The sequence below is a fragment of the Sorex araneus genome, chromosome 2 (genome assembly GCF_027595985.1).
Source record: "Sorex araneus isolate mSorAra2 chromosome 2, mSorAra2.pri, whole genome shotgun sequence".
In the NCBI taxonomy this organism is placed as follows: domain Eukaryota; kingdom Metazoa; phylum Chordata; class Mammalia; order Eulipotyphla; family Soricidae; genus Sorex; species Sorex araneus.
In genome coordinates, this window is record NC_073303.1 from 3,962,440 (window position 1) to 3,976,487 (window position 14,048).

Sequence of the window (14,048 nt, forward strand, 5' to 3'; positions counted from 1 at the left end):
CTCCCCGCTGTGCTGTCACTCCCCCCCAGGAACGCTCTTTTTCTTTACAGTAGAATCGATGCAGAACTCCACACAATTCATCCCAGGTGGCTTTCCTTGCTGCCGGCCCCCAGGGCCAGGGAGGTCAGCTTCCTTGCTGAACTGGGAACTGAGAAGGTCACGCTCCCCACTGCAGCCCAAACCAACCCCGTCCAAGACAGGGGCCCCACCCTCGCCCCGCGCAGACACAGCCTCACACATCTCTGCCGCTTCCGCCAGGTTGGAATCCCCCAGGGAGCATTTCTCAGAACACAGCCCGGCTGCCAAGGACACGTGGATGTCACCAAGTTCACAGAAAGGGAGAAGGAATCCAGGGAAGAGACGGGGCAGCTGCACCTCGTTCTCTCTCTGTCACCTCCTCCCCTCGGGGAATCCCGGCAGCCTTGCCATGCCCAGGGCCTCCACCCGTGACATGCTGTCATCATCGACCCCAGGGTATCGGAATCAAAGGGAATCTGAAACGTTCCCTGGAAACTGGGGGGACACGGCCTGCGCTTACCTTACACACCATCAGGACAGCGCCCCGAATAAGTAACTGACCGTGGTCTGAGGCTGTGGCCAGTCCCGCCCCGCCCTGTGTCCTCCAGTCGAGCTGCCCAACACAGACTTTGATTTACATGAAATAAAGTGGTCACTGGATCTGGCTGCCTCAGGTTTCCCCCACTAAGAAAAGGTGTGTGATCCGTGGGAGAAACAGCCGCCCTGTTCTCCAACCTCGCCCATTTTTTCACAACAGCAGCACTGTGGCACTGTTGTCCCATTGTTCATCGATTTGCTCGAGCGGGCACCAGTAACATCTCCTTTGTGAGACTGGTTGTGACTGTTTTTGGCATATCGAATACGCCACGGGGAGCTTGCCAGGCTCTGCCATGCAGGCGGGATACTCTCGGTAGCTTGCCGGGCTCTCCGAGAGGGACGGAGGAATCGAACCCGGGTTGGCCGCATGCAAGGCAAACACCCTACTCGTTGTGCTCTCGCTGCAGTCCATAATAAGCTGATAAACTAGAGTCCAGCGGGGCTAGTGTAGATGCAGTGAGATGAAGATGGTCCACTGGAAAAGTCCGGTGAACAGTGCATAGATAAATCCCGAGTCTTCCAGACTTACGTCCCATCTCTGCTTTCACCAGTTTTTACAAGCGCATGTAGAGCAATTAAAAGCCATAGCCCGTACAGACCTGTATCATGCTAAGCTTCAATGGGAGCACTGTAGTAAAAGCTCTCTCTGCTTGTCTTCCCTGTAGAAGTCAAGAGATTAGCAGAAAAAGAAGATTGGGTTGTCGATAACGAAGGCCTGACTTCTCTCGTAAGTTCATATTCTTTTCAGTGGCTCCGAGTGTCTCGTTCGTTCAAAATAAATGTTTTATTTTATGGAGAGTAAAACATCAGCGCTCTCTCTAGTGCAACTCACTGTCCTTCTGGAAATAGAAATATAAATCTTCTCCTCAGAGTCAGTTTTGATTATCGTCTATGATAGATATTTAAAAATTAATTTAAAAGGTGGATTTTTTTTCAGAGCACTTGCTCTTCATCCAGTTTCAGCTACTGTTTGTTTTTTGCAGAAATATGGATTAGTAGATTATGCTTCGTTCTAAACTTCCCACCGACTGGAATATTTCCGAAAGCGCCCTTGACCAAATGCCGTTGCTGGTCCTTGAACCAGTCGGGCAAGGAAATCAGTATCCGACGACCCTCCTCAGGTGCCAGCCCCGCCGCTGACCTTAGTGCTTTGTATTCACACAAAGGCTTTTTTTTTTTTTTGCTTTTTGGGTCACACCCAGTGATTCGCAGGGGTTACTCTTGGCTCCTGGCGGTGCTCAGGGGACCATATGGGATGCTAGGAATTGAACTCGGGTCAAGGCAAACGCCCTCCCTGCTGTGCTATCGCTCCAGCCCCATACACAAAGGCTTTTTATGAAGCCAAGATCTGTGAACCCAGGGCCACTGGCATCACGCCTGGGTTTTAAGTTCCACCTTCCCATTCCCAGACATCTTGTGTGTGCCGCTGGTGCATTTAATTCAGACTGCGAGCCAGGAAGCCAGCCCCAGGAGGTATCACTCGGGGTGGCCTGATCCCGTGGAATAAGCCGGGCAGACCAGTGCTTGCCTTGCTCTTGCTGAGCTGAGTCCTGTGCTCCTGGGAGAAAACGAGAGGTTCTCCTAACACCCCAAAGAGAGAGAGAGTAAGAGGGATGGTGCCTGCCGCAGGGGGCGGGAGGGGTGGGGGTGGCGGGAGGGACACTGGGACCATTGGTGGTGGAGACTGGGCACTAGTGGAGGGATGGGCACTCGATCATTATATGGCTGAATCGTAATCACGAAAGTTTGTGAGTCTGTAAAACTAATTTTTTTCATTAAAAAAAAATAAAACTAGAGGTTCTGCTTTCCGGATTAAATCAATGGCTGGCCTCTCGGCAGGATTAGCGTAAATGCATCACACTCGGCACTAAAGAAGCTACTGGCTCTGGGTCCCACTCGGGGACCCTCCTGCTGCCTCGGCCAGCCCAGAATGTGTTTCCACGGCCCTTCCCGGGGCCCGTGTCGCCGAGACTAACCTTAGTTAGGACCGTCTGGAAGACTGCGGGAAAGAGTCAGTATGGGAACATGGAAATACAGCCCATGGGGTAGCTGGTGCCACGTGTGGCCTCGCACACACACACACACACACACCACACACGCCAAAAACCTGCTGCATCTGGTCTGTGGCTGGGTGCCCGCAGGAAGTGCTCTGTGCCAGCTCGAGGCAGACGCGCGGAAGAAATACTCTCAGGTCATTGGTTTGGAAATGCTGAGCACGACTTCGTGAGTTCACCGTGAGCGGCTCTTGAAAGGAGAGGGGCCCCGTGCTCAGTCAGAGCTGAGCGTGGACTGTCTCAGTCTCTGAGACTGTTTCTAGGCGAGGAGGGACGTCCGTGGTTCCCAACCCCGTCCCCTACCTCTCGCCGGTACCCTGTCACTCCCTCAGGGTACTCTCTCCCTTTCTCCGTTCCTCCTCCCGGGGCCGCAGCCCGAGTGTTCTCTGGGCTGAGTCTATCTGGAATTCAAACCTTACCGCCGCGCCCCAAAAGTCTTCTGCGAGCACCCTGTTTTTGCACGATGAGTGTGTTCTCTGCCTTCCTTCTCTTTCCCCTCGGTGGATAATTCTGAGAACTCTCTGCTGTCACAGTACTGGAATGATCTGTGGGAACTCCTCCGGGTCAGCTGGGCCGGGTGATTCACCGACAGCCCGCCGAGATAGGACGAGTTATTTCTTCTTAGGAAGAAGCCGCGGCGGCTGTGTAGACCTGCAGGCGCCCCGATTCGGGCTGCCTCGAGCTCGGCACCCCCAGGTGCTGGCTGGGGAATAAGAACCTAGTCCAGATGGCCCCTGGGAATCTGCAGGCCCGCCTGGCGCTGCATTTCGGGTCCCGTTCTGTGGTTATGGCTTTGGCACCCTGGAGGAGGCAGGCACGGGGGCCGTGGGAAGAGGGGGGGTCCGACCCTCTGTACGGCTGGGGGCTCATTCACCCTCCCCGTCTCCCATCTCCCCATCTGGGCTTCTACTTCAGCGGTTTCTGCACGGCGCCCTCTGGTGGCCTCGGGGTGCGCGGTGACATGACTTTGAAGGCGTGTGTGCCCTCTCCGTTCTCTCGAGGGATGGGTGCTTCTTGGGCCCCAGGTCTCTGCTGGAACTTCCTCTCACTCCCAGAGGGGACCTTCGCTCACCGTCCTCCTTGGAGCACCCCGCCCCTTCACCATTTGGCTCTGAATTCCCATTTGCTTTCTGCAGGACCCGCCATAGAACCTGGGTTACATTTGCACGTTATTTCTTTTCTTTTCTTTCTTTCTTTCTTTCTTTCTTTCTTTCTTTCTTTCTTTCTTTCTTTCTTTCTTTCTTTCTTTCTTTCTTTCTTTCTTTCTTTCCTTCTTTCTTTCTTTCCTTCCTTCTTTCTTCCTTCCTTCCCTTCTTTCTTTCTTTCCTTCCTTCTTTCTTCCTTCCTTCCTTCCTTCCTTCCTTCCTTCCTTCCTTCCTTCCTTCCTTCCTTCCTTCCTTCCTTCCTTCCTTCCTTCCTTCCTTCCTTCCTCCTTTCTTTCTTTCTTTCTTTTTTTAAAGTAGGCTTCATGGCTTTGCTGGCTTTTCATCTCGAGGTCGGATCCCCTGCCCAAGAGTAGAACACCACCCCCCCGCCCGATGAGAACTGTCTTCCTCTCCTGTCTCTTAGAGCGGCCTGCCAAGGCCAGTCTTGCAGCCAGGGCGTCGGGCAGGAAGGGTCCAGTGAAAGCAGTTTCTCCCGAAGGCCCATTAGCTTGGCCGCGTCTGTTTCTGAGTCGAACTCGAGGGCGGTTTGGGGTCGTGCTTCTTCACTTCTGTCTCATGTCCTGCTGGCCACCTGCTCCCCGGGTGCTGATGTCGCCTCCTTGTCCCCCGCAGCCGTACCAGTTCGAACAGTGCATCGTCCACGCTCTGCAGTCTCTGAAGAGCGTCCTGGACTGCAAGCCCGGGGAAGCCAGCGTAAGCTTCCTGTGCCCGCCGGTCCTGGGTCCCCAGATCCTGACACCCCCACCCCTGCCCCCTGCCCGTTTCCCCGGGAATCCTTGGGAATCACAATTGTCCTGTTTCTGCATTAGCCTTTGGCCCCGATTCTGCCTCTGTCCTGAGTTCACTGGTGCACATGGGCCGTTCGTGTCTGCCCGCTAAGTGCACGGCGGATGGGGAAGGGGTGGTCCCAGCTGGCGCTTCAACCAGGTGCATGGACGGGACCAAGGAAACAAAGGACCTTTAGCGTTGTCCTTCTGTCCCGAACCCAGTCCCTGCCGCTGTGGGAGAAGCTTCCGGCAGGCCCTACGCTCTGTCGGGCCCCTGCTCGGGGCAGGGCCCCTGGTGTTAGCTGGAAGACGAACAGAAAGCGCGGCTCCCACAGCGAAACTCCAGAGTTCTCCATATCCTTCCCGCCAGGTCTTCCAGCAGCCCCAGACCGAGGAGGACGTCTGCCAGCTGAGCGTCACGATCATGCAGGTAGGGGACCCCCGGCCCGCACTCTGCAGGCCGACAGGCCGGCCTCTCTCCCTGGTGGTCAGCCGGTGTCAGGGGCACCGCCCTGAGCGTCATCGTTTGTGGTACAGGAAGGTAGCAAACTGGACTCAGGGGAGATTCTTCCAGCTCACCTCGCCAGTGTCCCCGACTCCCGCCCGCTCAGCCTTGCCCAGGTCACCTCACGACACTCTGCGGGTGTTTACACGGGCGCACAGGTGCAATGGCATGGCCATCGCTGGCACTGGACTTTGAGAATGAGACTTTTTGGCGGGGGTCAGTGTTTTGTAGGCGCACGATAGACCCGACTATAAAGCAGGCAAGGGAGTGGCAGGATCAAGCCATTTTCCTAAAATGCGATTGCAGACTCACCAGATCACAGCATTGCGGGCTGCCCTTTTTTTTTTTTTTAATCCCTTGTACCACGTGCAAGGGCCACTGGAGAATGCCCCGGTTGTTCAGTGTTGTTTCACTACGGTGTTGTTGATGGAAGGAATTCCCGGCCACTGTTGAGCGCAGTCCTGTTGTCTGTTGTCGTTCCACACAAGTTTCATTTAAAGTCACAGTTTCCAAGAACCTTCTGGTGGTGTCAAGCGAGGGATGACTGTACGTTGTTGGGATATTTATTCTGTCACTCCCGAGAGACAGTGATGCTGGGGGCCTGCAGACGTGCGGATAACCGTCATAGGATGCCCATTTCCGGTTTTGAGTTCATGTAAACCTATTTATTTTTTTCTTCTTTTAATGTAGGAGTACTACTAGTTATTCAGCCGTTGATTAAGCTGATTGGACTGGGCATGAACTCCACTGTAAACCTGTTTCAGATGCCCCCAAATCAAGAGTAGCAGCCAAGAGATTATTTAGGTTGTATACCTGAGAGTCCATATGAGTTAAACTTTTCTTTTTTTTTTTAAATTATTTTTAACTTAGGTTTTTATCTGCTGTTTGGAGCAGTTGAGCACCAAACCTGATGCGGACATAGACACCTCACAGTAAGTGACACTGAACTCAATCACTGATGCTTTCAGGAGGGTTGGAAACACAGGCCAGGTTAGATCTTTGACCACATCCTAGGGAGATGAGAGGTGAGACAGGGAAGACGGTTCATTTTAAAGCTATATTTTTACGCACGCGATAATTTACCTTCTGAACTCAGCCTTGCTAGAGGCATGTCGAGGGAGTGAGCATGTGACCAGCTCACTAATTATCCAAAGGGACAGGTATTATAAAGGACCAAGTGAAAAGTTTGAATATGTAACACCTAGTTGATACATGTTTACAATTCTGGTTGTTAGGGAATATACCAATACTCCTATCCCTAAAAACCCAGGGACTATTCACAATAGCCAGGATCTGGAAACAACCCAAGTGGTCAAGAACAGATGACGGCTTGAAGAAGCTATGGTACATCTACACAATGGAATACTACACAGCTGTTAGGAAAGATGAGGTCATGAAATTCACTTATAAATGGATGGACATAGAGAGTTTCGTGCTGAGTGAGATGAAAGGGACAGACATAGAATGGCTGCACTCCTTCAGGGGATATAAAATAAAACATAGTATGAGACTAATATCCAGAGACAGGAGAAACAAGGGCCATGAGGATTGGTCCACGGTTGGAAGCTTGCCTCAAGTGCTGGGGGAGAAGGCAGTTGGGATAGAGAAGGGACCACCGTGACAAAAATAGTTGGGAATGATCACTCAGGATAAGAACTGAGTGCTGAAAGTTGGTAAAGGAACAAACATGATAACCTCTTCGTATCTGCATTGCAAACCATAGTGCACAAGAGGTGTGTGTGTGTGTGTGTGTGTGTGTGTGTGTGTGTGTGTGTGTGTGTGTGTGAGAGAGAGAGAGAGAGAGAGAGAGAGAGGTGTGTGTGTGTGTGTGTGAGAGAGAGAGAGAGAGGTGTGTGTGTGTGTGTGTGAGAGAGAGAGAGAGAGAGAGAGAGAGAGGGAGGGAGAGAGAGAGGGAGAGTGAGAGAGGGAGAGAGAGAGGGAGAGAGAGAGAGAGGAGGGACGGAGAGCCTACCATAGAGGCAAGCTGAGGACAGGGGCGGTGGCTGAGGAAACTGGACATTGGTGGGGAGAAATGTACACTGGTGGGTGGATGGGTGTTTGAACATTGTATGACTGACACCCTATCATGAACAACTTTGTAACTGTATTATCTCACATTGATTCCGTGTTTTAAAAAAAAAGAAAGAAAAAGAAACTGAAAAAAGAATAAACCCAAAAACTTAGCAAGTTAGTAGGATTAAGTTTGGGTCAGGCTGAGTTATTTGAAGTCTGTAGACCACATCTTGATATTTACAATTCATGTGATAATATTCTTTCCTAGTACTGTTTTGTAGGATTTTTAAAAACCACTTCCTGTATGATATTTTTCCTGTATGATGTTTTACCTCTTTAACATCTGTGGAGCTGAGACTTAAGTTCTGACACAAAAGCCTCTTAGAGCTGTAATCGACAGTTTCAGAATTTACCATTTTTGTCCATTTCCTGGTATTGACTTTTGCATGCCAGTCTCTAATACATCGTCTGTGGAACATAATCAATACTTAGTTCTTCTCGTTTCCTCTTAATATCATTCTGTGTTGAACCAGCCTTCTAGAAACTTGTGTTCTAAGCCAGCATCCTGCTGCTATGGATTCAGAGTCTTCCCTGATTGTTTCCTTCCAACTTTGCATCCCAGGCATTGCTGAAAAGCTTTCATGGTTTTTTGTTTTTCTTCTTCTTCTTTTATAAATGTATTTATTGAATCACTGTGAGAGCAGTTACAAAGCTTCCTGTTTAAGTCTCGGACCTACAGTGATGAAACACCTTTCCCCTTCACCAGTGCACATTTTCCACCACCAAAACCCCCATATACCCCCCTACCCCACACACCCTCCCCCTACCTATATGGTAGATGATTTCCACATTACTCTCTCTCTCTACTTTGATTACAATCAATATTTCGACACCAGACCCACCATTATTGTTTGGGATTTCCCCCCAGCACTCAGACCTGCCGAAAAGGCAACATTAGACAATTTGTTTTCCATTGCTGACTATGAATAGCATAGGATGTCACAGCTGTTCGATTCTGGAATTCTTAAATTTTAATAAATAAATCTGGAGAGATTTCTGCCCAAAGCCACTGGATTCCGAGCTCCGTTTGTGTATCTCTGGGGTTATGGCCGTTAAGCAGCTTCATCAGCAGCCAGCAGGGTCGTTCATGGGCAGTGACTCGGGGTCTCATTGGGGCAGGGGAGGACAAGGGCCGGCTCCACCCCCCCCCCCATCCCGTGCGGCCCCCACGTGTCTTGTCACTGCTGGCCTGTCCCTGCCTGTCCACTTGGTTCTGGAAGATGGCGGCCACCGAGCCACCAGGGGGAACAGGCGGAGGGTCAGCACCTTTTCCTACTTGGGTGGCCTAGCGCCGGTAACCCAATGCAGAATCCAGACGCATTTCTGCCAAAAGCCGCTGGGCTCCGAGATTCGTTTGTGAGTCTCTGGGATCATGGCCGTTAAGCAGCTTAATCAGTAGCCAGAAGGGCCGTTTGTAGGTGGCCCTCAGGGTCTTATTGGGGCGGGGGAGGACAAGTTCTTTCGTGGTTTTTTTCTTTTTTAAATATAGTTTAGGTAATTCGGTTCCAGCGGTGTCCCAGCTTACTGATGGACATAGTCACTGCACACACACCCCACAGCAAAGTGCCCGTGACCTCTCGTCCCCAGCTGGATGTCACCTCTGGTCTAACCTCGCCCTACTCTCCTCTTATTTGTTGATTGATAATGATAGAGTAGGTGCTTACCAGCAGCCAGCACACATGTGCTCCGGACTCACTATATTCCCCTGCTCCCTCCACCCCTTCAGGCAACCCCCCCCCCCAGCCCCTGGCCCTTCTCTCAGGTCTATTCAGCATATCCAACATGTATTGATTTTCAACCGAAAGCAGATACTGTTGAATTCTTCTGCACGAGAGAGGACATGTCCAGGCTAACTTTCCGCTTCCTCTCTGTCCCTCTTCCGCTTCCTCTCTGTCCCTCCCTACCTTTATCAGTTTGTTCTGCTCGACGATCACTAGACTATTTGCTGTTGTTTCCATCGATAATCTTCGCTGCTTTTCTGTTTTGAAACGTCACGTGATACTTTCCTAACTCTGTATTCTTTCACATGAATCTAAGGTATGTTCATTCCAAGAGAAGAGTTCCTGCTAAGGAGAGGTTTTGTAGGATTCTGTTACATCTGTAAAACTATCTGTGGTCTATAGGTATAGGGCTAATTCTCTGTATAAATCAATCCTGGCCTTGTAGCATTCTCTTCACACCGATTTGTATAGATGCGTGTGTCGTCAACTAATTTCTCATTGGACGTTCGGAACTAATGTCCTGTTTCAACTAAACGTGTAAGTGGCTTACTGTGAAAATGAGTGTGGAGTGGCTGAGGGCGTAGCTCAGTGGCAGAGCACATGACTCGAGTGCTTGGACCTCTGGGTTTAGTCCCCCAGCCACTGCCATTCCCCCGTCATCTCCCCAGAAAAGTGAGTGTATAAATCCCCAGGGGCCCCGCCCTGGAGGTTTTCACAGGCAAAACATTTCAGTTGTGTGCATAGGCACCTAGAAATAAAATTTTTTTGCTGTTTCCTGCCTTTTTAAATTTAATTAAGATTTCACTGGGGGTATAAATCTAATTAAGTTGACAATGGAAGTACTCCCAGGATCTCACGTGACCCCTGTTAATAGTTCTAGTTTGCACCCTTAGTTGCTTCACCCAGAAAAGCCCACAGAAGCTGTGATTCCTGACCAAAATATTTAATAGAGTCACATTTGCGCCTCTCCCCGGGGCCTTAGTCATAACTCCTCTTTTACTTGCTTTTATCTTCAGCCTGTCCGTTGATGTTTCTTCCCCTGACTTGTTCGGGAGCATCCATGAAGACTTCAGCTTGACGTCCGTAAGTGAGACGCTGAGTAACTCGAAGGATAAACAGAAAGTGAAACGGCGCTGGGAACCGACCAGTGACCTGCCCGGGCTGAATCACCGAGTGCCGTAGCCTTGGAGCTGCAGGGCCTCGTGGGTGGGCGGTGGGTGGGCGTTAGCCGGACGCGCTCTCTGGAGACGCTGCGTGCGGCCTTTCTGGCAGGAGCTGTAGCTTCAGGAATCTCAGCTTCTCTCTGAGACACAGAGTCGGGGTGAAGGGGGGGCTGCGGGGGCAGGTGCCCTGGAGGCCTCTGGGCCGTGAGAGTTGGAGGCGCGGCAGACAGGCCTATTCCGCCCTCTGTTCTACCTCCCCTGCTTAACCTCCGAAGCATTTGTTGCTATTCTGGGGCCACATGCAGGGGAGTCCAGGCTATCATGTACTGCCGGGAGTGAACCCCAGGGCCTTTGAGCATGCACGACATGTGCTCTACCGCCTGAGCCATATCCTAGAGCACGTCTTAACCAAATTTCCGTGGAGAAAACCGAGCCAGGCCACCAAAGGTAGAAAGAGCGTTGTGCCCCTCTTTCAGGTGGGTGGATACATAGGTGTAGGGTGTACCTAGAGAGATGGAGCGAGATATAGTGGTTTTATTTTTAATCTAGGTGCATATTTAGTGATACTCCATACAACAGATTTATCACATGTATAAATTCCGTTGTTATCATCCAGGCTCCAGCCATCCTCAAAACAAACGCGCCCTCTGATTTGTCATCTGCCCGAAGGACACGTACCTGTACATCAGAAGCAAATGTGAAGCTGCCATTTTATCTCTGTATCATTTGCATAGTCCACAGAAGCGATAGCACAGTGGGCAGGGCAGGGGCATTTGCCTTGCACGCGGCCAACCCTGGTTCTAGTCCTCCGTCCCTCTCCGAGAGCCTGGCAAGCTACCGAGAGTATCCCGCCCGCACGGCAGAGCCTGGCAAGCTCCCCGTGGCATATTCGATATGCCAAAACAATAACAACAAGTCTCCCAATGGAGACGTTACTGATGCCCCCTCAAGCAAATAGATAAACAATGGGATGGCAGTGAAACAGTGATACAGTGATCATTTGCACAGTCCGAATATTTACAAGCATAAATTCCCAAATAAAAGATTTGCACGGTAGGAAGAGGCTCATCAAAGAAACTAGAAGATAAATAGTCGAGGTTTACCTGCTCATGAACCAGGAAAGAGGGACACCAGACGGGGGGGAGAGTCCAGCGGGAAAGGACCCGCCACTCCGGGTGGGAGCAGGAGCGTGGGACAAGTGACCGGGCGGAGAGGTGTCGTGGGTGAGGGTTCATACCCTCGCAGACCCCAGGAGGGAAAAAACAAAAATCTAGACACAGATTTGTGAGTCAGCAACACAAAAGGAGTTCCGGGCCTGTGGGAGTGTCCTGGGAAGGATGGAATAGGCTGAGCAGAGGCCAGAAAATCACAGGACCCTCGGAGCCCGGCCCTGCGGGAGGGCCGGGAGCAGAGAGAGACGGGCAGGAGGGAGCCCGGAGCTGGGGCCTTGCCTGAGGCTCTGGCCACAGCCCCCTGGACCCGGCACCCCTCAGGCGGCGTCCAGCGGAAACTGCAGCGTGGGAGGGGCCGTGAGTGACCAGCCCAGATGAGGAGCCTTGGGGGCAGCCCCGGGGCCACGTCCTTGCTGGGGCTCTGGGCAGAGGGGAGCCGGGGACATCGGCACCTGTCTCCCTCCGTGAACAGAGGGAGCGGCCGACACGGGGCGTGGCCTGGCCGAGCCATGTAGCTGCCACGCGGGAAAAACTCTCGAAGGACGAGACAAGGAAGGAACGATGTTATTTATTGGTTGTTTATCGGACTGGCATGCCCATAGGGACATGGCTGCTGGCCTTCCTGGGTGGACATTGTGCCCTGAGACTGAGACTCCTGTCTTTCCTTCTTTCTTTCTTTCCTTCTTTCTTTCTTTCCTTCTTTCTTTCTTTTCTTTCTTTCTTTCTTTCTTTCTTTCTTTCTTTCTTTCTTTCTTTCTTTCTTTCCTTTCTTTCTTTCTTTCTTTCCTTCTTTCTTTCTTTCCTTCTTTCTTTCTTTCCTTCTTTCTTTCTTTCTTTCTTTCTTTCTTTCTTTCTTTCTTTCTTTCTTTCTTTCTTTCTTTCTTTCTTTCTTTCTTTCTTTTGGGTCACACCCCAACGATGCTCAGGGGTTACTCTGGCTCTGCACTCAGTACTTACTCCTGGCAGTGCTCAGGGGACCACATTGAATGCTGGAATCAAATCTGGGTAGGCCGCGTGCAAGGCAACTGCCCTCCCCACTGTGCTATCCGGCCCCATGCCTTTATTTCTTGTGATCCAGTGGCCCTAAGACAAAAATCCATTCCCGATGTTGTCGAGGTCATATCTGGTGCATCCGTGGCACTGCTGAACCCCGGGGTCCACGAGTGAGAGACCCCCCCTCTGGGGCTGCAGGCTCCAGGCCCGGCCAGGAAGGGAAAGCTCTCGAAGGACGAGACACGGAAGGGCCGATGTTACTTACTGGTTCTGGTGGGTGTGGAGGTGACACCCCGGGGTGTGGAAGACTCACCCTGGCGGGGTGTGGGGGCCGCACAAGGCCAGCTCCTCACGCTCTGCCACCCTCAGGCGCCCGCAGCGCCGGTTGTGACCACGGAGCAGTGCTTTGTGTCTGAGAGGGCCGGAGCGACCGACTCGGCCTCGACTTACTTTCCTGGGGCGCTCCGGGACGACACACCGTGAGCCTCCCGCCCCTTGCCCAGCTCTGCTTGCTGGCTGCTGCTCGCTTGCTGTGTGCCCACCAAGCCTGGCAGCGGGGTCACTACCCCCGCCAGCGGTGTTCGCCCCAGTGACAGGCCGCCCGGTGGCTCGGGACAGCTCAGCACTTCCTTAACTCGGCCAGCACATCTGCGGATGACCAGGGAAGACGCAGGGGACGGGCGGAGCATGGCCAGACCAGGCCCCCTGCAGACACACTCCAGGCCTCGGAAAGTGTGGGGGTGGTGGGGAGAGGAGTGGCTGGACCGGCCCTGCCGCCCGGCCCCTGGGTTCTAGGAGCGAGTGCTCCCTGGGCCCGAGCACCTCGGGAGGTGCAGTGCCACATTCAGTGCCTCAGAGCCGCCCTTCTGGGTAGGTGCCGGCCTGGTAGTGGGACGCGCCTTGTCCTGGGGTCGGCGGGTTTCTCCTGTGGCTGCAGCGCAGGGGCGGGAAGGGAAGGGCCCCCGAGGCGTGCCCCTGGGTTCTAGGAGCGAGTGCTCCTGGGCCCGAGCACCTCAAGAGGTGCAGAGCCACATTCAGTGCCTCAGAGCCGCCCTTCTGGGTAGGTGCCGGGCTGGGAGCGGGACGCGCCTCGTCCTGGGGTCGGCGGCTTTCTCCTGTGTCTGCAGCGCAGGGGCGGGAAGGGAAGGGCCCCGAGGCGTCGGTGCCCCTCCTGCAAGGGCCCCGAGCCCACCTGGCCGGCGGGGGCCACAGAGGTGAGCCACATGCCGCCGTCGGGCCATTCCCGGAACCGACTCGACGCAGGTTGTTGCTCCCCTCAGTGATTTCCTCGGCAGAACATCCGGACCCCTTGACGAGTCGCCTCTCCTGGCAAGAACCCGGGAGAGGGGAGACTGGGGGGCCCGGCCCACCCCCCAGGGGAGGCCAAGTATGAGGCCTGAAAAGTCGACGAGGGGACGCAGAGGTGGGGCGGCGGGCTGGCACGGGGCCCCCTGCACACAGCTCGCCCGGTGCAGTCTCCAGCGCTGCGTAGAGTGCCTGAGCTCCCCGACAGGTGCTCCCTGAACGGAGCCGGGGAGTGAGCCCTGAGCACCCCAGGGGCGGCCCCCCCTCACCAACACTAAGAGACGGTGAGCCGGACGCCCTCCGGGGAGCCCGAGGTAGAGCTGGCTCTACCATCCTCTCCCGAGAGCCCGGTCTGCATTTTAATTGCGCTTATTTAAAAATAGACGTCAGAGGGGCTGGGAGCGATAGCACGGCGGGGAGGGCGTTTGCCTTGAATGAGGCCGACCTGGGTTCGATTCCAGCATCCCATAGGGTCCCCTGAGCACTGCCAGGGGTGATTCCTGAGTGCAGAGCC

At 53.2% G+C, this 14,048-nt stretch overlaps 1 protein-coding gene across 1 annotated transcript in view; it reads left to right on the forward strand.

Annotated features, from left to right (window-relative positions):
- EXOC2 (exocyst complex component 2) overlaps positions 1-14,048 on the forward strand; it is a 165,773-nt gene that overhangs the window by 105,857 nt on the left and 45,868 nt on the right. Inside the window, exons 17-21 of the mRNA XM_055126695.1 lie at positions 1,281-1,342; positions 4,448-4,528; positions 4,973-5,032; positions 5,978-6,039; positions 9,918-9,984. Of these exons, the coding sequence (XP_054982670.1) occupies positions 1,281-1,342; positions 4,448-4,528; positions 4,973-5,032; positions 5,978-6,039; positions 9,918-9,984 (332 nt within the window). The remainder of the gene's footprint in view (positions 1-1,280; positions 1,343-4,447; positions 4,529-4,972; positions 5,033-5,977; positions 6,040-9,917; positions 9,985-14,048) is intronic.